The sequence below is a fragment of the Bufo gargarizans genome, chromosome 6 (assembly GCF_014858855.1).
Source record: "Bufo gargarizans isolate SCDJY-AF-19 chromosome 6, ASM1485885v1, whole genome shotgun sequence".
Taxonomy (NCBI): Eukaryota; Metazoa; Chordata; class Amphibia; order Anura; family Bufonidae; genus Bufo; species Bufo gargarizans.
Window position 1 is genome coordinate 53,942,839 of NC_058085.1, and position 22,705 is coordinate 53,965,543.

The 22,705-nt window shown below is 45.2% G+C and overlaps 1 protein-coding gene across 1 annotated transcript in view; it reads left to right on the top strand.

Annotated features, from left to right (window-relative positions):
• Positions 1-21,330, top strand: part of GPS1 (G protein pathway suppressor 1) — a 38,308-nt gene extending 16,978 nt beyond the window's left edge. Inside the window, exons 8-14 of the mRNA XM_044297785.1 lie at positions 10,160-10,245; positions 10,324-10,418; positions 10,504-10,609; positions 13,817-13,897; positions 18,111-18,248; positions 19,235-19,369; positions 20,647-21,330. Of these exons, the coding sequence (XP_044153720.1) occupies positions 10,160-10,245; positions 10,324-10,418; positions 10,504-10,609; positions 13,817-13,897; positions 18,111-18,248; positions 19,235-19,369; positions 20,647-20,721 (716 nt within the window). The 3' untranslated portion in view covers positions 20,722-21,330. The remainder of the gene's footprint in view (positions 1-10,159; positions 10,246-10,323; positions 10,419-10,503; positions 10,610-13,816; positions 13,898-18,110; positions 18,249-19,234; positions 19,370-20,646) is intronic.
• The last annotated feature ends 1,375 nt before the right edge of the window (positions 21,331-22,705 follow it).

Genomic DNA, 22,705 nt, shown 5'->3' on the forward strand with positions numbered 1-22,705 from the left:
TGTCTGCATTTTTGGCGGCCCAATAGAAATGAATGGATCTGCAATCAAGCTGCAAAAAATGTGGATCTGACTGAATCACGGTCGTGTGCATGAGGCCTTACAGAGAGATCGGCATCTTTTTGACAGAAGCAGTAAGACATTAAACCTATGAGACAAGGAAAGTTTCTGCTGATTGCCTTTTTAACTCCATCTTTTTTGTCAAGATGGAGTTAAAAGGGTTTTCCAAGACTTAAATACTGATGACCTATCCTTAGGATAGGTTAACAATCGGTATCTGATCGGTGGGGCTCCGACACCTGGGACCTCTGCCGTTTTAGAAGGCACCTGCACTTGTATAGTGGCTGTGCTTGGTATCTCAGCTCAGCCCCATTCACTTCAATGAGGCTGAGCTGCACCTAGGCCATGTGATCGATGAATGTGTACTTGGCCTAGGGAAAGCTGGAGAAGACCGCAATGCTACTGCGAGCGCTGGTGCCTTCTGAAATGGGTGTCGGACCCCCCACCGATCAGATACTGATGACCTATCCAGAAAATAGGTCATCAGATGTATAAAAGTCTTGGAAAACCCTTACATTCATACTTGTATCATTAGGTTTAAAGACAACATCCAAGTTTCTCTTTAAGCCTCTCTTAATTCTTTCATCTTTTTTGCCATTTTATCCCGTGTTGCTCGTTAGCAGTGATCTCTACTGTAGGAAAATCAAAAATCTCCCCTGCCATTTACTAATTATCTTTAAAGGTGCAGTTTCTTCTATGAAAGCTTCCATCTGAGCGCAGCATTTTCTTTTTTTTTTTATTATTATTTTTTAATCAAATCGTTTTTATTGATCACTTATAGTGAGCATTTTCTGTAATCTTATCCACATTGCACTATAGTACAAAACACAGTAATGTAAAATAACATAGTACATCTACAGGCATCAGACCATTGCGACAATGGACAACGTACATGATCCAGAATAACTGCAATGGTATACCTGACATGGTACAAATTTTTTTTTTTTTAACCACCTCCCGACCGCCGTACGCGTATATGCGTCCGGGAGGTGGTTGCTTTACTCCTCCTGGACGCATATACGCGTCTTCTCGCGAGACGCGAGATTTCCTGTGAACAGGCGCGCGCGCTCACAGGAACAGAAGGTAAGCGAGTGGATCTCCAGCCTGCCAGCGGCGATCCGAATTTTTTAACCCCTAACAGGTATATTAGACGCTGTTTTCATAACAGCGTCTAATATACCTCCTACCTGGTCCTCTGGTGGTCCCTTTTGTTAGGATCGACCACCAGAGGACTCAGGTAGGTCAGTACAGTCCCACCAAACACTACACTACACTACACCCCCCCCCCCCCCCGTCACTTATTAACCCCTTATAAACCCCTGATCACCCCATATAAACTCCCTGATCACCCCCCTGTCATTGATCACCGCCCTGTCATTGATCACCCCCCTGTCAGGCTCCGTTCAGACGTCCGCATGATTTTTACGGATCCGATCCATGTATCCATGGATCCGTAAAAATCATGCGGACGTCTGAATGGAGCCTTACAGGGGGGTGATCAATGACAGGCGGGTGATCACCCATATACACTCCCTGATCACCCCCCTGTCATTGATCACCCCCCTGTCATTGATCACCCCCCTGTCAGGCTCCATTCAGACGTCCGCATGATTTTTACGGATCCGATCCATGTATCCATGGATCTGAAAAAATTATGCGGACGTCTGAATGGAGCCTTACAGGGGGGGGGTGATCAGTGACAGGGGGGTGATTACCCTGATCACCCCCTGTCATTGATAACCCCCCTGTAAGGCTCCATTCAGACGTCCGCATGCGTTCTGTGGATCCGATCCATGTATCCATGGATCCGTAAAAAATCATGCGGACGTCTGAATGGAGCCTTACAGGGGGGGTGATCAATGACAGGGGGGTGATCAGGGAGTCTATATGGGTGATCACCCCCCTGTCATTGATCACCCCCCTGTCATTGATCACCCCCCTGTCATTGATCACCCCCCTGTCATTGATCACTCCCCTGTCATTGATCACCCCCCCCCTGGTAAGGCTCCATTCAGCCATTTTTTTTGGCACAAGTTAGCGGACATTTTTTGTTTGTTTTTGTTTTTTCTTACAAAGTCTCATATTCCACTAACTTGTGTCAAAAAATAAAATCTCACATGGACGCACCATACCCCTCACGGAATCCAAATGCGTAAACATTTTTAGACATTTATATTCCAGACTTCTTCTCACGCTTTAGGGCCCCTAAAAAGCCAGGGCAGTATAAATACCCCACATGTGACCCCATTTCGGAAAGAAGACACCCCAAGGTATTCCGTGAGGGGCATATTGAGTCCATGAAAGATTGAAATTTTTGTCCTAAGTTAGCGGAAAGTGAGACTTTGTGAGAAAAAAAAACAAAAAAAATCAATATCCGCTAACTTATGCAAAAAAAAAAAAATTTCTAGGAACTCGCCATGCCCCTCATTGAATACCTTGGGGTGTCTTCTTTCCAAAGTGGGGTCACATGTGGGGTATTTATACTGCCCTGGCTTTTTAGGGGCCCGAAAGCGTGAGATGAAGTCTGGGATCCAAATGTCTAAAAATGCCTTCCTAAAAGGAATTTGGGCCCCTTTGCGCATCTAGGCTGCAAAAAAGTGTGACACATCTGGTATCGCCGTACTCAGGAGAAGTTGGGCAATGTGTTTTGGGGTGTCATTTTACATATACCCATGCTGGGTGAGAAAAATATCTTGGTCAAATGCCAACTTTGTATAAAAAAATTGGAAAAGTTGTCTTTTGCCAAGATATTTCTCTCACCCAGCATGGGTATATGTAAAATGACAGCCCAAAACACATTCCCCAACTTCTCCTGAGTACGGCGATACCAGATGTGTCACACTTTTTTGATGCCAAGGTGGGCAAAGGGGCACATATTCCAAAGTGCACCTTTCGGATTTTGCAGGGCATTTTTTACACATTTTGATTGCAAAGTTCTTCTCACACATTTGGGCCCCTAAATTGCCAGGGCAGTATAACTACGCCACAAGTGACCCCATTTTGGAAAGAAGACACCCCAAGGTATTCCGTGAGGGGCATGGTGAGTTCCTAGAATTTTTTATTTTTTGTCGCAAGTTAGTGGAATATGAGACTTTGTAAGGAAAAAAGAGAAAGAAAAAAAAATCATCATTTTCCGCTAACTTGTGACAAAAAATAAAAAATTCTAGGAACTCGCAGTGCCCATCACGGAATACCTTAGGCTGTCTTCTTTCCAAAATGGGGTCACTTGTGGCGTAGTTATACTGCCCTGGCAATTTAGGGGCCCAAATGTGTGAGAAGAACTTTGCAATAAAAATGTGTAAAAAAATGCCCTGCAAAATCCGAAAGGTGCACTTTGGAATATGTGCCCCTTTGCCCACCTTGGCAGCAAAAAAGTGTGACACATCTGGTATCGCCGTACTCAGGAAGAGTTGGGGAATGTGTTTTGGGGTGTCATTTTACATATACCCATGCTGGGTGAGAAAAATATCTTGGTCAAATGCCAACTTTGTATAAAAAAATTGGAAAAGTTGTCTTTTGCCAAGATATTTCTCTCACCCAGCATGGGTATATGTAAAATGACAGCCCAAAACACATTCCCCAACTTCTCCTGAGTACGGCGATACCACATGTGTGACACTTTTTTGCTGCCAAGGTGGGCAAAGGGGCACATATTCCAAAGTGCACCTTTCGGATTTCACCGGTCATTTCTTACACATTTTGATTGCAAAGTTCTTCTCACACATTTGGGCCCCTAAATTGCCAGGGCAGTATAACTACCCCACAAGTGACCCCATTTTGGAAAGAAGACACCCCAAGGTATTCTGTGAGGGGCATGGTGAGTTCCTAGAATTTTTTATTTTTTGTCGCAAGTTAGTGGAATATGAGACTTTGTAAGAAAAAAAAAAAAAAAATCATCATCATTTTCCGCTAACTTGTGACAAAAAATAAAAAGTTCTATGAACTCACTATGCCCATCAGCGAATACCTTAGGGTGTCTACTTTCCGAAATGGGGTCATTTGTGGGGTTTTTCTACTGTTTGGGCATTGTAGAACCTCAGGAAACATGACAGGTGCTCAGAAAATCAGAGCCGTTTCAAAAAGCGGAAATTCACATTTTTGTACCATAGTTTGTAAATGCTATAACTTTTACCCAAACCATTTTTTTTTTGCCCAAACATTTTTTTTTTATCAGACATGTAGAACTATAAATTTAGCGAAAAATTTATATATGGATGTCGTTTTTTTTTGCAAAATTTCACAGCTGAAAGTGAAAAATGTCATTTTTTTGCAAAAAAATCGTTACATTTTGATTAATAACAAAAAAAGTAAAAATGTCAGCAGCAATAAAATACCACCAAATGAAAGCTCTATTAGTGAGAAGAAAAGGAGGTAAAATTCATTTGGGTGGTAAGTTGCATGACCGAGCGATAAACGGTGAAAGGAGTGTCGTGCCGAAGTGTAAAAAGTGGCCTGGTCATGAAGGGGGTTTCACCTAGCGGGGCTGAAGTGGTTAAAGGCACAAACCAAATCAAGTCAAAGCCTATTCTCCTGAACCTATCTAGAGGGATCCACACAGGAGCATTATTAAGTACATATAGCAGTTGAGGCATCATTACCATTTTTAAAAGGTTCACTCTACCCACTACAGATAGTAAGAGCCTACACAAAGTCCTTACCTTAAGTCTGAAAGTAACAAGCAAGGGGGTCAGATTTAGTTCTTCAAAATCCAGCAATCTAGGCATTATGTACAACCCTAAATACTTAAACTTTCCCACCCAGGGAATACTACTATCAACTCGCTCAGCTGACAAGGCCTGCCCATCCACCGGCATCAGAGCAGACTTCTCCCAATTAATCCTAAGTCCAGAGAAGTACCCAAACCTATCTGTGACATGGCTGCATCCAGAGATGACCCAGTGTCGCCCCAAAAAAGCAGGGTATCATCAGCGTACATAGCCACCTTGTTCTGTATCGCACCATATCTAAACCCCACAATATGAGGTGACAGGCGTATTAGAGCTGCAAGCGGCTCGATGGCCAGAGCAAATAATAAAGGTGACAATGGGCATCCCTGCCTGGTGCCCCTAGCCAAAGGAAAGTTGTCTGACAGCCCCCCATTGGCTCTAATGCGGGCCCTAGGACTCAAATACAACACCTGCACCCACTGTATAAATCGAGCACCAAAACCCATAGCTTTCAAGACTCCCCACAAGTAATTCCACTCTACACTATCAAATGCCTTAGCGGCATCAAGGGCAAGTAGGGCCCTGTCTCCACAATTATCTGCTGGAATATTCAAACTAGCATATAGTCTGCGGATGTTTATAGCAGTCGACTTCCCAGGCATAAAGCCTGTCTGATCTGAGTGTACAATAGTCAGTATCACCCTGGACAACCTGTTCGCCAGCACCTTAGCTAGGAGCTTTACATCGGCTGTTAGAAGCGAAATCGGCCTATAAGAGTCAGGTAATTTGGGATCCTTCCCAGGTTTGGGAATAACTACAATTATAGCCTCCTGCATAGAGTGTGGTAGCGAACCCGTTTACAGTGAGTGTTCCAGCACCTTAAGCAATTCAGGGAGAAGGACCCCCAGCAATTTCTTGTAAGCCATCTGCCCCCGGAGCCTTACCATTTGCCATACCCCCAAGTGCGGCCTCCAGTTCCTCAAGTGATATCGGTTCTTCCAGTCTCTCCCTATCCTCATCTGACAGCACTGATAACTGCGCCCCCTCTAAAAATTCAGTCAGAGCATCCCCAGAACAGAGGACAGTGGACTCATATAGTGACACATAAAAACCTTTAAGTATGTCCAATATTCCTTTTGTGTCTTGCCTACTGTTCCCAGTTCTATCCCTCAGTTCCTGTATACAAGAGGATCCCCGTTGAGCCTGAGAGACGACAGACAGCAGATGACCTACCTTCTCTCCCTCCTCAAACAATCTTTGTCGGTAGAAACTACTCTTCCGCTCCGCAGCCTGACATCTCAACTGTTCCTGAGCAACCGCCAACTCCTCACTATTTACCAGGGAAGGCGCTTTGCCAAACACCCGTTCGGCCTCCGCCACTTGTAGATGCGCCTTAACATCCGCCTCTCTAGACTTGGATTTGTGCTTACTAATTTCTTTTATCAATACTCCCCTCAAAAACGCTTTCATAGCATCCCAGACCCCATGAATTTAAGCCGTCCCGACATTGATAGTAAAGTATTCCCTGACCGCCATTAAAATCTCAGATAGATCACCCAGAACATTAAGCCAATGCGGGTTGCATTTCCACAACCTCGGTCCCTGCCTGAGCACCCCCAAGCACAAGTCAATCTGCACCAAGGAATGGTCAGACAACGACCGAGGGTGATAGACAACACCCCCAACCAGAGGCAACAGAGTCATTTACAAGCGCCAAATCTATGCGCGACAATGAATGATGCGTAGCGGATCTGCACGAATATTCGCGCCTCTTAGGGTGGCGTAATCTCCACACATCTAACAGACCAGTTTCAGTCATAATATTCCTCAAAGCAGCACTTCCTGGCGATCCACCCGATCCTTCCACCCGACATCTATCCAAAGAGTCATCCGGCGTGCAGTTGAAATCCCCCACTTGTAGCCATGGTAACCCAGGGAAGTCCGCCACAAAGGACATAATCGCACGCACCAAAGGAGAGGCAAACGGCGGGGGCACATAGACTGACACTAACACCGCCTGGATCCCATCAATCTTACATACAATACATACCTGCCCTCAGCATCCACACACTGCTGCACGTGTTCAAATCTAATACTCTTATGCACTAACACACATACACCCCTGGAATGTGAGGAATGCGTCGCATGTACCACGTGTCCCACCCAGTTCTTGCTCAGCCATTGTACAGTATCCCTAGTCAAATGCGTTTCCTGCAGGCAACAGATGGCAGGCTGAAAACGCCTCAAATAGTGAAAAATACTCTGTCTTTTTTGTGCGTCAGCCATACCCCTCACATTCCAGCTCAAAACTTTAATCACCTGTGTCATGGTAAAATACATTGACATACCTGCATCTCACACCCCCCTCAAACCTTATCCATATAGAGTTCTCATCCCAAACCCAACTCCTACCTATCCCCATTCCCCCCCCCCCCCCCCATTAGCAGAATACCACAAATGTGAACAGCTGTCCCCACCTTTTCAACTCTAAACCCACAAACCGGGCACTCTATGAGCAACTTGCCCACTAATGAACAAAAACCATCATTGATGCTATCAAAACACTCTCTCAGGCAGAGAATCCTCTCCACACTTGGGAAACACATTATTGTTCCCTAACCGCCTACTCCCACCTCAGAATCTAACATGTGGTAGCATTGTAAAGTACACTTCTTAACTGCTGCAACATTATAGTGACATCAAAGTGCAAACATATATGGACATTAAGCCAAACTACATATCTGCTTCCTTCAAGTGTCCAGGGCCCCATTTCTCAATTGACGTTCGTGGACGTCCAGCCACTGAGCTGCCTCCTCTGTATCTTCAAAAAATCTAGTGGATCCCAACGCCACCACACGTAATTTAGCTGGGAACAACATGGCATATGGAACCTGCATCCCTCTAAACCTCTTCTTGACATCCATAAAACGGCTCCTCCGCCGCTGCACCTCATTCGAGTAATCCGGAAAAATTGACTATTTGACCCCGTTCAGGACCATTTCTCTATTATCTCTGGACTGGCGTAAAATAGTGTCCCGATCCTTAAAATGCAATATTTTCGCAAGAATAGGGTGCGGGAGTCTGCCTGGCGGCAGCGGCCGTGTAGGCACTCTGTGAGCCCGCTCCAGCGCATTCAGGGAGGACAGATCTTTCTCATGAAACAATTGGTACAGCCACTTCTCCACAAATTCAGTGGCATTAGCCCCCTCTGTCTTTTCCGGCATTCCTACAATTCTCAGATTGTTCCTTCTCGATCTGTTCTCTAAATCATCCGTCTTGGCATATAAGGATATAAGGCAGCAATGTCCCTCAGGGACGTCTTGGACGCCATTTGCAAAGGCTGAACTGCATCCTCCAATGATGACACCCTCTTTTCCAACTCAGAGGTATGTTCAGATATCTTGTGCAGATCATGTCTTATTATGGAGACCGCAGACTGCCGACTTGTACTGTTAGCACTTTAAGTGGGCTATTACAACTTGCCACCGCCACCATTATGTCCTTCAGAGTGGGCTCCTCTGTAGACACGGCCCGACGGCCCCCAGTCTCATTTGCAGGGACTACAGGAGCTAGCAGAGGCTGATCTGCCACATCCAGGCCGTCGCCATCTATGGAACCGTCCTCTTGATCAGAAGAGATAAGTATATCAGTCCCTTTATCAGCGGCCCAGTCTCCCACACTGCTATCTAGACGGGCGAACTTGCTAAGCTTTGCAGCCGCACTCTGGCTCACCACCTCCTGCAGCGCCGTCACCTCACCACCATCGGCGCCATATTGGCCCGCCTCCATCCTGTCTTGTTTAGTGGCTTTACTCGATTTCCTCGGCATGTTCAGGCTTCCAGCTTCAGCACAGCAGCCACCGGATACTCTCCTCCCACCAGGTAAGGTTATTTCAAGAAACCGGAGTGTGCTACCGACAGTTTAGTACAGGATACTGGCAGGAGCGTCTCACTCCATGCGCTCACAGGCCACGCCCCCGCAGCATTTGCTTTTACCTACCCTGCTGACTGCCCTTACATTGGCATTAGAGCTCTCAGCTGGTGGCTCTGCTGCTACCAAGGAGAAGACCTAGCTGTCTCTGTGATGCTGTGCCGTCGGCTCAATGCAGAAATAAACGTCAAGGCGTACAGAGAATATGTTCATTCATAGCCGTCATTCTAGTGAAGAACCCTGACCAAAATATCTGGAGATTTAGACATACTGCAAGTCGTTTTCTCTTATGGCATTGCACAACTATTATTCTTGGTAAGCAGAGGGTATGGAGTTAACCTTAAATGGTCACTAACTTCTCATAACTCAATGGTAGAAAAGGCCACAAGAAACTTTGTAATATGTTTGATAAGAGAGAAATGTATTCTACCCACTACTTTCTTTTTACTTTGAAAAATGCCTTTATTCCTGTCCAAGATGGATCATCCTCTCCCCTGCAGGAGGATCATATTGCACTTTCCGATACAAGACTATGCAAAGGGTAGGGGGGAGGAGTGAGCAGGAGCTGAGGAGACAGGCACAAACGGACTGCACATCTACATAGGAAGTGCTTAATTCACAGTAATACAGGTCAATACATCTTCTGTAATGTCCTTCATTATCCATTGTCCTGGGGCTGCTTCTGAGTGACTGTGAGACAGTTAGAAAGGAGATTCTCCTCTACGTTGTGTGCAAGGGACGGCAGCTAGTCTCCACCCACTATGTCTTAAAGAACTGCAAACTAGATATTCCACAAGCACAGAGAAAAAGTTCTAAAAAATGCCAGGAACATGTGATATAACGGCCAGAAATAGTGTCACTCTACATGTACACACAAGGTACTATTGATTAATGCAAAGTTTGTTGAAAGCTTGGTGACACTTTGACCCTGGAGGAGTCAGGGAAGAATCCTGACAACCATCGGCCAGTATGGCCATACACCTTCAATGGCTATTCCTTCCGCCATACATGTGCACGCTGGGCTTGGCTAATGGACGTGTTCTTAATAATGATAGGGGAATAAGATGCTGTCTGACACCTTTGGAGGTGACATCTCCCGTAGGAATGAAGAATTAAGTTTGTTGGAATCCAACATGCCTGATCCTTCTTTTTCTTGGCAATGGGGGTCAGGACTCCCCTATTCACATTAGATGGTCTGACGGTCCCACTGAAATCATAGAGTTTGGCAGACATTCATCTAGTGTGTATGGTCAGCATAATATGAATTCCTTGCCTTGCAGGCACCATCACCAGAGTATATGTACTGTTTTGCAACAACCTGTATTCTGTCAAGGCGCAGTTGGCAGATGCCGCTGTGATGCCTGGCAGCAGCAGAATTGCTATGTTGGTTGGCATTTCTAGGCATCAAGGGAAGGTAGAAAGTAAAATTCCTTGCCCAGTATGCTGCTGTAGTCTTGTCATGTTATTTGGGGCAGAGATCTTGAAATCACTTGCTGTTTTTTCAGGGTTGGCAGAACTCGCTGCTCGGAAATACAAGCAGGCGGCAAAATGCTTTCTGCTGGCATCGTTTGATCACTGTGATTTTCCAGAGGTAAGCTCCAGGTTCATTCCTTGAACCCCTCATGATACCTTCACATCAGTTTTTCCTCATTTTGCCTCCTCTCCGCAGCTTCTTTCCTCTAGTAATGTTGCGGTATACGGGGGGCTTTGTGCCCTGGCCACTTTTGATCGGCAGGAGCTTCAGAGGAACGTCATCTCTAGCAGGTGAGTGGTGGGCGGCGTGTGGAGCGAAGGCTGGGAGGGTAGCGCCATTGTCTGACTACAAAATACTATTGTGTTTTATCTTCAGTTCATTCAAATTGTTCCTGGAGCTGGAGCCTCAAGTCCGCGATATAATCTTCAAATTCTATGAGTCCAAGTACGCGTCCTGTCTAAAGATGTTGGATGAAATGAAGGTGAGTGGAAGGACAAGCTTTTTTTTACACGCTCGATACTTAAGAACTAGAGCATAACAGAAGAACAATCGCTGAACTGGTGTCCTGGACGCCCCAGGCTCGGTGATGTGGGGAGCGAAGGCTATGCCCATCTGGTCCAGTCCAACAGAAGAGCTGCTGTAGCAAAAAGTGCTGAAAAAAGTTACTGCTAGCTGAGATAGAAAGGCGTCTGGAGCCAGCCCTGTACCTACATGGATCCAGAGATCTCCCTATTCATTGCTCCATTTGTTTTGCTACAGTTATATCAAGCTGGCAGCTCAGGGGCGTGTCCTTTCTGCTGCAGCGCTCTCCTTAGCTCAGGAGGCAGTTAAAGGGTGGAACTGAACATGTATGTCCACCTCAGAGAGGTGGGCAGAGAAATAAGAAAAAAAAACAGCAGGTGGCTCTATACAGATACATTTTATTGAATAGCTCAGTAGCTATGCTAAATCTTTCATTGCATGCAATGACAGAAGTATTCAGAGGGAGGTGCTGGTTTGAAAACTGCAGAATATTTTTCGTGGGACAACCCCTTTAAAAAGATCTGCTGCCAATTACTTGCTACCAGATTCTAGAGGACACCTTAAGACGCTTTGCGCAGTCCATCCCTCAGTGGGTCAGAATATATATAGAGTATTAATATATAGAGACAAATAGGTCTGCATGAGAGCTGTATGTTTTCTTGTAATTGGCATGACCCCACGCCCTCTGGTATAGTGCCATATTGCACCATCTGCCTCTGCTGTGATGAATTGTACAGTGGGCCTTCTTGGTTCTTACTGCTTTAACTTAGTTTACGGAAATCCCAAGACAGGTTATTTTAAAACTGCTATGAATGGGGCCTTAAAGAAGGTTCTTGCAGGACTCCTCAACCCACCTTAATTGATCCTAACTTGCCTGCAGAAGAACATTTCCAATTTGCATGGATCTGCTACTCGTGAACCCAGAAACAACTTCTCTCCAGAAATCCTACATCCACAGACATGACCTCATGCAGGCCGAATGCCAGGCTTTTGGTCTGGTCAGTGGACGGGCACGTCTCTTCTGCAGCCCAGGATGTGGGGGTGCTGTGTATGGGGCCTGAGTTATTCATCTCTCCGGCGCCTGAGCAGATGAGGTGAATTCAGGAAGTTGTATGTGCACCAGGGAAACCAATATTCTGACCCTGTCCACAGCACCTCCTCCATCCTGGCCTGCCAAATTTACGTACCCGTACATCGACCAAACCAGAAACCCGGTATTCTGACTAATACATATGACGGCGGATGTAGTATTTCCAAAGAGAGCCGCACCACTCGACCAGGTTCGAGCCACACAACTTTGAGATAAGTATATTGGACACTTACTTCCTCAGGCAAGTTAAGATACCTCAGTCTTAGGCTACATGCCCACGACCGTTGTGTGTTTTGCGGTCCACAAATCGCGGATGCGCAAAACAAGGATGTCGTCCGTGTGCGCTCCTCAATTTGCCGGACAGCCTTTAATATAACTGCCCATTCTTGTCCGCAAAGCGCAGACAAGAATAGGACAGGTTATATTTTTTTTGCGGACCACGGAACGGAGCAACGAATGCGGACACCACACAGAGTGCTGTCCGTAGCTCTGTTCAAAAATAGAACATGTCCTATTATTGTCCGCATAACGGACAAAGATAGTACTGTTCTGTCAGGGGCCAGCTGTTCCATTCCGCTAAAAACGGAATGCACACGGATGTCATCCGTATTTTTTGCGGACTGCAAAATGCTGAAAAAGCCATACGGTCGTGTGGAAGAGGCCTTAGCCTCTAGGAGCAGGGAGGGCATTGAACCTGCTTCTAGAGGCTCTGTTTGCCCACCTCTTTTCACGCCCTTCTCTTGATTGACAGGGCCAGGGCAGCGCTGCTCTCTGTGTCTGTAGAGTAAGGCTAGGTCTACACGATGACATTTGTCGCGCGACAGATAGGGCACAACTACACTGCAACATTTTGTTGCACCAATGTTGCGCATCAATTTTTATAATGGCAGTCTATGGTGTCGCACAGCAACATGCGACTGCGACGCAACAGTCGCAGAAAAATCCATCTCAAATGGATTTTCTGCGACTGTTGTGTCGCAGGCGCAGCATGTTGCAGTGCGACACCATAGACTGCCATTATAAAAATTGGCGCGCGACATTGGTGCAACAAAACATCACGCAACAAATGTAGTCGTGTAGACCTAGCCTAAATCTTGCGCCATTCAGTATTCAGCGTAGGCGCAGTGAGGAAGCCAGCAGCCACCGAGTGTCCTTCCCTCACTGCGCCTGCGCCGAGATTTACACTGCAGACACGGCCGGCAGGAGGAGAGCAGCGCTGCCTGGCCCTGTCAATCAAATGAAGAAGGACCTAAAAAGAGGTGGGCAAACTGAGCCTCTATATATTAGCGCCATCTCATTGCCTAAAGCTTTTATTGAGAAAAAGAAACTTTTATAATATGCTAATTAGTCTTCTAGGAGCAGGGGGGGCGTTGAACCGGCTCCTAGAGGCTAATTAGTATATTATAAAAGTTAGTTTTTCTCAATAAAGGCTTCAGGCAGTGAGATGGCGCTAATATAGTTATGTTCAGCTGACATTAGCACATTGTTAATGTTAGCCAGCTTTAATACCCATTTTTCAGGTGACAAAAACCCTTTAAGGTCCCCAGAAAACCCCTTTAAATCAAAGCTGTCGGGTGATTTATTCTGGACTATCAGCAAGATATGCTAGAGGGGGATGTCTTTGTTTTGCAGCAGGATTCCTGAGTAAAAAGCAGAGTAAACCCTGACAGGACTCAAACGAGAGTCCAGATTACCCCAGCCACACAGGATGATTGGCAGCCTTCTAACAGGAGAGTGGTCAATCATCCTGTGCGGGGGACACCGTCTCTCTTAGGAGTCCCGTCAGGCGTTACTTTGCATGTTGCACAGAAATGCTGTTCCAAATTATATAAATGCCTATATATCACAGAGCTCAGCTTCTCTCTGTAAGATAGCAGAAATCACCCCATAGGTCTACTTCCCATATGACACGTATGACATATCCACAATATGTGAAATAAAAGCCTGATAGGTATGTGTGTGTGTCCCCATCCCATGACCCCCATTTACCTATTCATGCCAATTTCCCCATAGAAGTTAATTTGAACTGCGTGGATCTTGCTGGATAACCTCATTATTTGACTTATGTCCCATCAGGATAACCTTCTTCTGGACATGTATCTGGCTCCTCACGTCCGGACACTATACACTCAGATCCGGAACCGTGCCCTCATACAGGTACCTTCCACGTACTGCTCTGGTTGATTGCTGTTGTGATGCTCTCTGCTGGGTCTCCGCTGCCCGCTGTGCCTGCTCTTGTGTTACGTCTCATTAAGCTCGCCTGCTGCGGCTTTGTATTTCTCTTCCTGCCATCCTGTGTCTGCCCTACCCTTGTCGTTATTCTATGTCAGTCCTCTGCAGTTCAGTGATTCAATTTCAGCTGACGGTTATCGCTATATTTAGTCTCAAAGTCTCTTCACTATCGGACAGTGTTTTTAGTTTGTTTTTTCATTGCTTTTAGTGTCCAATTTTGTGTTTTTGATAAGTTAAGAAATACAAATTGATGTTTTCCCATGTGGTAACATATAGGAACCAATCAGGCTGCACTATAGATTGGTTTAAAAAATATATATATATTTTCCATGGTAGGCCAATGGTCAATCAGGGGATGACAGGTCAGCTGTGCTGCGGGAACCAAGATAAGCAGTCTTCACATGAACAATTATGGAAAGAACATGCAGGGCTCTCAGGACCGGCTTCTTCTCTACATGTGCTCCCGCAGCTAATGTGCAAATACCTTCACTTATAGGAAGATACTATTGTATTTCCTTCTTTTTACAATCCCAGAGCTGGTTGTTGGCTGCACTTGGGAGATCCATCACCCTTGCCAGTCCCAGACATTATCGATGAGAGAGATCTGGTGATCTAGCTGGCCAGGGAAGACCCTGAAGAGCACGTTGTGTAGTGCGGGCAGTGTGTGGGGAGTGTTATCTTGTTAGAACACCACGTCTCCCGAGTCAAAAAAGCCAGTAGGACTGGATCCATAATGTCCTGGAGATACTGAAGGCTGGTCAGTGTTCCCTCCACAAGTACCAGATGGAAAAGCCATTGTAGCTAATGGCATCCCACACCATGACACTTGGGGTACATTCACATGTCCGCAACTGTTTTGCGGTCCTCAAATTGCGGATCTACAAAACCCGGACACCGGCCATGTGCAGTCCACATTTTGCGGACCGCACATGGCTGGCACTATAATAGAAATGCCTTTTCTTGTCCGTGAGCTCTCCAGTGATCACTGATGTAGCTATCAATGGCAAACAATAGTGTTCAGTGATGAAAGCAGGTTCTGCCTTGGTACTAATGATGGCCGCATCAGAGTCCGCTAGGGAGCGTGTACTGCCATCATGATTAGTGTGGAGACATACAGGACAAACACCAAGTGGGGTGCCATTAGTATGCCCAATCACATCTGGTATTCATGATGGGGACACTGACCAGCCTTCGGTATGTCCAGGACATGATGGATCCAGTCCTACTGCTTTTTTTTATTTTTTTTACCCAGTTAGGAGATGTGGTGCTCAAACATGATAACATCCCCCACATGCTGCCGCCGAGTTCGTGTATATATAAATATACATCTTAGCTACATCAACAGTGTGTATGTATGTGTGTGTGTGTATATATATACATACATACATACATACATACATACATATACACACGATATAAAAAGTCTACACACCCCTGTTAAAATGTCAGGATGTAAAAAAATGAGACAAAGATAAATAATTTCAGAACTTTTTCCACCTTTTAATGTGACCTATAAACTGTACAACTCAATTGAAAAACAAACTGAAATCTTTTAGGTAGGGGAAAGAAAACTAAAATAATGTGGCTGCATAAGTGTGCACACCCTCTTATAACTGGGGATGTAGCTGTGTTCACAATTAAGCAATCACATTAACAATCCTGTTAAATAGGAGTCCGCATACACCTGCCATCATTTAAAGTGCCTCTGATTAACCCCAAATAAAGTTCAGCTGCTCTAGTTGGTCTTTCCTGCAATTTTCTTAGTCACATCCCACAGCAAAAGCCATGGTCCACAGAGAGCTTCCAAAGTATCAGTCAGGAAAAGGGTACAAAAGAATTTCCAAGGCATTAGATATACCATGGAACACAGTGAAGACAGTCGTCATCAAGTGGAGAAAACAGGCACAACAGTGACATTACCAAGAACTGGACGTCCCTCCAAAATCGATGAAAAGACGAGAATAAAACTGGTCTGGGAGGCTACCAAGAGGCCTACAGCAACATTAAAGGAGCTGCAGGAATATCTGGCAAGTACTGGCTGTGTGGTACATGTGACAACAATCTCCCGTATTCTTCATATGTTTGGGCTATGGGGTAGAGTGGCAAGACGAAAGCCCTTTCTTATGAATAAAAACATCCAAGCCAGGCTACATTTTGCAAAAACAAATCTGAAGTCTCCCAAAATCATGTGGGAAAAGGTGTTATGGTCTGATGAAACCAAGGTTGAACTTTTTGCCCATAATTCCAAAAGATATGTTTGGTGCATAAACAACTCTGCACATCATCAAAAGAACACCATACCCACAGTGAAGCTTGGTGGTGGCAGCATCATGCCAAGGGGCTGTTTTTCTTCAGCTGGAACTGGGGCCTTAGTTAAACTAAAGGGAATTATGAACAGTTCCAAATACCAGTCAATATTGGCACAAAACCTTCAGGCTTCTGCTAGAAAGCTGAACATGAAGAGGAACTTCATTGCTTGACAATGACCCAAAGCATACATCCAAATCAACAAAGGAATGGCTTCACCAGAAGAAGATTAAAGTTTTAGAATGGCCCAGCCAGAGCCCAGACCTGAATCCGATTAGAAAATCTGTGGGGTGATCTGAAGAGGGCTGTGCGCAGGAGATGCCCTCGCAATCTCACAGATTTGGAGTGTTTTTGCAAAGAAGAGTGGGCAAATCTTGCCAAGTCAAAATGTGCCATGCTGATAGACTCATACCCAAAAAGACTGAGTGCTGTAATAAAATCAAAAGGTGCTTCAACAAAGTATTAGTCTAAGGCCTCTTTCACACGTGTGTGTGCGCCCCGCGGCCTGCAAAATGCGGGCCGTTATGCACGAGCACAGTCCGTGGGGCAGCCGCAGCGGATCGCAAAAAGATAGATGTTCTATCTTTTTGTGGAATGGAAGTACAGGACGAAAACCTCGTAGTGCTTGAGTAGGGTTCCAGTCCGCATCTCCGGATTTACGGACCCATTGAAGTGAATGGGTCCGCATCCGAGATGCGCAATGCCCACGGAACGGCACCCGTGTATTGCGGATCCGCAAATGTGGTCCGCAATACGGCAACGGGGCGCACACGTCTGTGTGAAAGAGGCCTAAGGGTGTGCAGACATAAGCAACCATATTATTTTATTTGAAATATTTTTAGGTAGAGGGAAGAAAAAATATAAAGTTTGTTTTTCAATTCAGTGGTACAGTTTATAGATCACATTAAAGGTGGAAAAGGTTTTTTTTTTTTTTTACAATACAGAAACCTGACATTTTAACAGGGGTGTGTAGACTTTTTATATCCACTGCATATGGGTTAAAATGCTGCTGCTGAGAAACAATAGAAATGCATTGGGGGGGGGCTGAGAGATCTGTCCGGCCTTGTCTGAGTACATGATGGCTTTGAGGTTTGAAGATAATGTGCTCTATATTGATTTCTGTACAAGGAGCTCAGTTCTGACAGTCTGAAGCAAGAAGGTGGTATGACAGATTTCTCCAGCTCGTCATCCTCATATCTCTGTCATTGCGGTAGTAGTAAACCTGTACATTTTGATAATCTGACATGTTTGGGGCCCCCTAGGTGGGGGATTATCAAACTCTGTGTACAAACATGCACAATGTCTTCTGTGCTCTAAATATTTTTGTATATAAAGTAACCTACATTGCCCGGCCCGTAGGGTCCCATTGTAAAAAAAAATATAAATGTACAAAACAAGGTATAGGAATTCTTCTGAGGACCCACTATATAAGAAAATAGTCGGGTGCTCCTTCAGTAAAAAAAAACTGACAACCCAAGAGTACACTATTTTGGCCTCCGATGGGTAAATCAAGCCCTGTCATTGGAGGCAGCAGTCCTGGGAAGGAACATGTATAAAAGTTTTTATTTATTATAATTTGAGCCATCAGAGATTGTTAAATGGAGGATATTACATGACTGATATAATAGCGATCTACTTTTGGCCTTTTCTTGTTATTTTCTTCCAATTCTGAGATGTGTATGTGTGTGTGTGTGTGTGTGTGTGTGTGTATATATATATATATATATATATATATATATATATATACTCACTCACTCACTCGTTATAGTGCTTTTATAGCTCTGTAGTGTATTTCTCTGACCTGTTTACTGATTTCTCATATATGTTTCAGTATTTCAGTCCATATGTATCGGCAGACATGTGCAAAATGGCGACTGCGTTTAACACAACGGTGTCTGCGCTCGAGGACGAACTGACTCAACTCATCCTGGAAGGCTTAATAAACGCTCGCATTGATTCTCATAGCAAGGTAGGCACTCTGGAACTTAAAGGGGTTATCCCATGATTATTGTTAAAAATTAAAATCGGACATCATATAGTACATGGCAATCTCTTTCTAACAAAGCTAGAACCAGCCCTGGACCTCACATGGATCCAGAGATCTCCACATTCATTGCTCCAATTGTTCTGCTAGATTTATTTCAAGATGGCAGCTCAGGGGGCGTGTCCTGTTTCAGGAGATTCATCTTTTCAGCTGAGCTGTGTCCGTCACAGCTCAGTGGGTGTGTCATTTCTGAAGCAGCTCTCTCCCAGTAAGTGCCACAGTTCTGACCATAGATGGGGCTGGTGGCAGTTGAAGAAGGGAGCTGAGCCTGTGCGACCACCTCAGAGTGGTGGACAGAGAAATAAAAAAAAAAAAAACTGTAGGTGGCGCCATACAGATATGTTTTATTGAATTAACTCTGGCTATAGTAAATTTGTAATTACGTGCAGTTGCAAAAGTATTCAGATCCAGGGGCTGGTTTAAAAAATGGAAAGTATTTTTTGTGGAACAAAGCCTTATGCCTCTTTCACACGAGCGTGACGGATTAGGTCCGGATGCCTTCAGTGAAACTCGCACCATTTTGCAAGCAAGTTCAGTCAGTTTTGTCTGCAATTGCATTCAGTTGTTCAGTTTTTTCCGCGCGGGTGCAATGCGTTTTGATGCGTTTTTCATCTGCGTGATAAAAAACTGAAGGTTTACAAACAACATCTCTTGGCAACCGTCAGTGAAAAACACATCGCATCAGCACTTGCTTCCGGATGCAATGCGTTTTTCACTGAAGCCCCATTCACTTCTAGGGGGCCGGGGCTGTGTGAAAAACTCAGAATATAAAACATGCTGCGATTTTCACGCAACGCAGAAGTAATGCACAGACACCGCACGGAAAACTTGCTTGTGTGAAAGGGGCCTTAAAAGTCATAGTTCTGGGGTCTCCAGCCGTCGCTTTTATGACATTGCCTGTTTACCTGCAGATCCTATATGCACGAGACGTTGACCAGCGCAGCACCACATTTGAGAAGTCATTACAGATGGGGAGAGAGTTTCAGAGAAGAGCTAAAGCAATGATTTTACGAGCTGCTGTCCTGCGTAACCAGATCCATGTCAAGGTAAGGCTGTTTGAGAATGTATGACTAAATATGACTTATAGGGTTTACCCGGGAGCAGAAAATTGCTGGCCAATAGGCAAGGTTCCATAGTTTGGGAGTAGGTGAATAAAACACAATGAACAATGAGTAGGACACTGCCTTCGCTGCTGGGACTCGGACCCACAAAACACTTACCAGTGAAGGCTAACCTCCAGCACTCCCGTTGTGGTGAAACTACGATTTCCAGCATGTTCCATTTATTTCTATGCAAGCCAAGCAAGTGTGCATCTTGGGAGTTGTAGTTTTACCACAGCTGGCGTGCTGGAGGTTAGCATCACAGGCCTATATAGAGGCCATCAGTTTTGTAGTCCTAGATATCCACTTTAAGATGTCTCTGGCCCAGGTCCTTGGTTAACCATGGTAGCTTTTAGGTTAGTTTCAGACGAGCAAGTTCAATCACGTGGCTGCATGATTTCCCATTCTGACCTCTACTCCTCTCACAGCATTGCATGGCATTATAATGATTTACAGTGCTGTGTCCCTGGGACACCTCAGATCTTCTGAATGGTTCTGACATAATGCCGTAATTCAGTAGATACAAGTCTGGCAAGGACACACAGCATTATAAATCATTATAATGCTGTTTGATCCTGTCCGAGGAGCAGAGGTCAGAACGGAAAATCACGCTTGTCTGAGTCTGGCCTTAGGCTTCAGTGGTAGTGCATAGCCCCACTAATGAGATCTTCTGGCTTGGTTCTATATTTTTTTAGAAGTTCATAGAAAGATGAAGTACACTTTAAGGGGAACCTGCCAGGAGCTTTATGCTGGCCCTGCTTACGGGTAGCTTGAAATACCGCCAGACTCCCTGTAACAAACAACTATGTTTTATTCTGAAATGCTGCAGCATGGGAGAGAAAACGTGATTTGAAGATGAGCCAGGATTGGAGAGAAGAGTCAAGAGGGCAGCCTCTCTACCCTCGTGTCTTGATCTGTCTCTCCTCAAGCTTAGCGGGGCGGCAGGCTGACCCATGATTCTTATCTACATGCAACAGGGAGCCTGTTGGGATTTCATACTACCTGCGATTGTAGACAGGTTCCCTTTAAGAATTTTTTTCTTTGAGCTATTTGTAAGTTACTTAGATGTCTAGTAAAGCTGGAGGACCGCTAGTAAGGCTGCCATTTCAGCTCCCATGCATGGTTGACATAGCAAAGTGTATTGTGCTCCTGTTTGTATTAGATGCATTTATTAGTAGGTCCATTGGCACGCATTTACCAGACTTCTGTCTCTCCCCATTTAGTCTCCTCCCAGGGAAGGAAGCCAAGGAGAACTGACACCAGCTAACAGTCAGTCCCGACTCAGCACCAATATGTGACCACCCCGCTCTTCTGCATTGGCCCTGTCATCTGCACAGAACTACGCAGAGCGATCAGCGAATACTGCAGAGACATTCACCACCTGCTTACGTTACCTTCCCATAGGCTGCCTCAGCTTTGTTTGTGTGAGAGCTTGACAGGAGCTGCATGGTTTGTCTCAGTGGTCTCCGTGTATTGGACATGATCGCCTTGCTCTCTCTCGGTGGATTAGAGGAGTAGTGATGTCATGCTGTGTCTGGAGGTAGTGGCCGCACAGGGGCAGAACAAAAGTCATTGTGATGTAGGTGGTGGATCGGCTTCTTTGTGAATGTTATGGATTCAGCAGCTTATATGTTAGACACTACCATGTTCTCAGGTGCTCACTTCTCCCCCCACATATGGCTTCCCAAATCCACCTCTCACCCGACTCATGTTCTGAACCAGGCTGCCCCCTCCGTAGCCCCAGAGACATTAACACTGCAGTCAATCTACAGACAAAATGCCGGCTCTTTCCATGTTTCCTTTGTGAAGACAGGACATATGACTGCATTATAATCCCATAGCATAAAGCATTGCAAGTTCCTTGTTTCCTTGGTTTGGAATTAAACATGTTCCTGTTTTTGCGTTTTTCTCACTGTGACCTGTTTTTCTTGCTTTTCAGGGTTTATTACTTCAATATTTAACTTTAAAGGGGTTGTCCAGCTTTTATTAAATGATGGCCTATCCTCAGGATAGACCATCACTAGCTGACCGGCGGGGGTCCAACACCCACACCCCAGCTGTTCAGGTGTAGCTGGCTCCAGTGCCAGAAGTCGCCACTGGAGCTACACTGTGTAGTGGAGGGAGCAGCACTGAGACATGCGCTCTATGCGCCACACCATTAAAGGGTTTTTTTTCTGGGATTTTCATATTGATGGCCTATCCTCAGGATCGGTCATCAATATGAGATCAGTGGGCGTCTTTCTACCGTCACCCTCGCTGATCATTTGTTTGGGAAACCTGCGGTGCTCGCTGGGGCTCTGGTGAGCGCCTTGGCCTCCTCACTGCTTACCAAGCACAGCCATTGTATAGCAGCTGTGCTTGGTATTGCAGCTCAGCCCCATTCACTTGACCGATGTAAGTGACGTCACATGAGCTAGGAAGAGGCCTAAGAGTTCACATTCTCTTCATACGGTGCTGGGAGTCAGAGCCCCACCGATCTGATATTGATGACCTAAGGGTAGTTCATCAGTATTTTGAGCCTGGGCAACCCTTTATAAACCATGAGGGCTCAAGGAGAAAATGTGATTCATTAACAAAAACATAGGTGCCTATAGCACATTTATAGGTGCTTTGGTTAATTAGACATTAGGAATGTCTAGGCCTCCTGCGGAAGAAATAATAAAATAAATAATAAAATTTATTTATTTAGCGCCACCATATTCCACAGCACGTTAGAAATTCATAGGGTTCAGAGGTCGCGCTCCATTTTTTCTGGAAGAGTAAAAATACTCCTCTTACTAGTTTTGAGGAGTATTTTCAGCCGATGAGGAGTACGAAAGTTACAGTAATTCAAATAGTTAATACGAAGGCCTACTTATCATTAAGGGGTTGCTATTTATGCATGAAAACCATTACTAGTATCTAGAACTGTCTTCCATGCATAAATAGCAAATTTAGACAATTTTACCTTTAGCTGAGGTCCCTGTTGCTCTGAGGGGGTTGGCACCGCTGAGGTCCCTGTTGCTCTGAGGGGGTCGGCACCGCTGAGGTCCCTGTTGCTCTGAGGGGGTCTGATACTGGTAAATTTACACCTCTGGCTGGAGGGAAGGGGTTAGGTTAATAATTTGGTATGAGGGGGTGCCCTTTCAATGTTTGACTCGGGCAGCAGGAAGGCTATGTGCTCCCTTGCCAACAAGCACTGAGTGACGGGGGCTCAAGTGCTGTCAACTGGTAACATCCAGCTGGAACTTTATTGCAGACTACTAGCAATTAGTTCATAAGTTCTAGTAGGAATAATAGAGG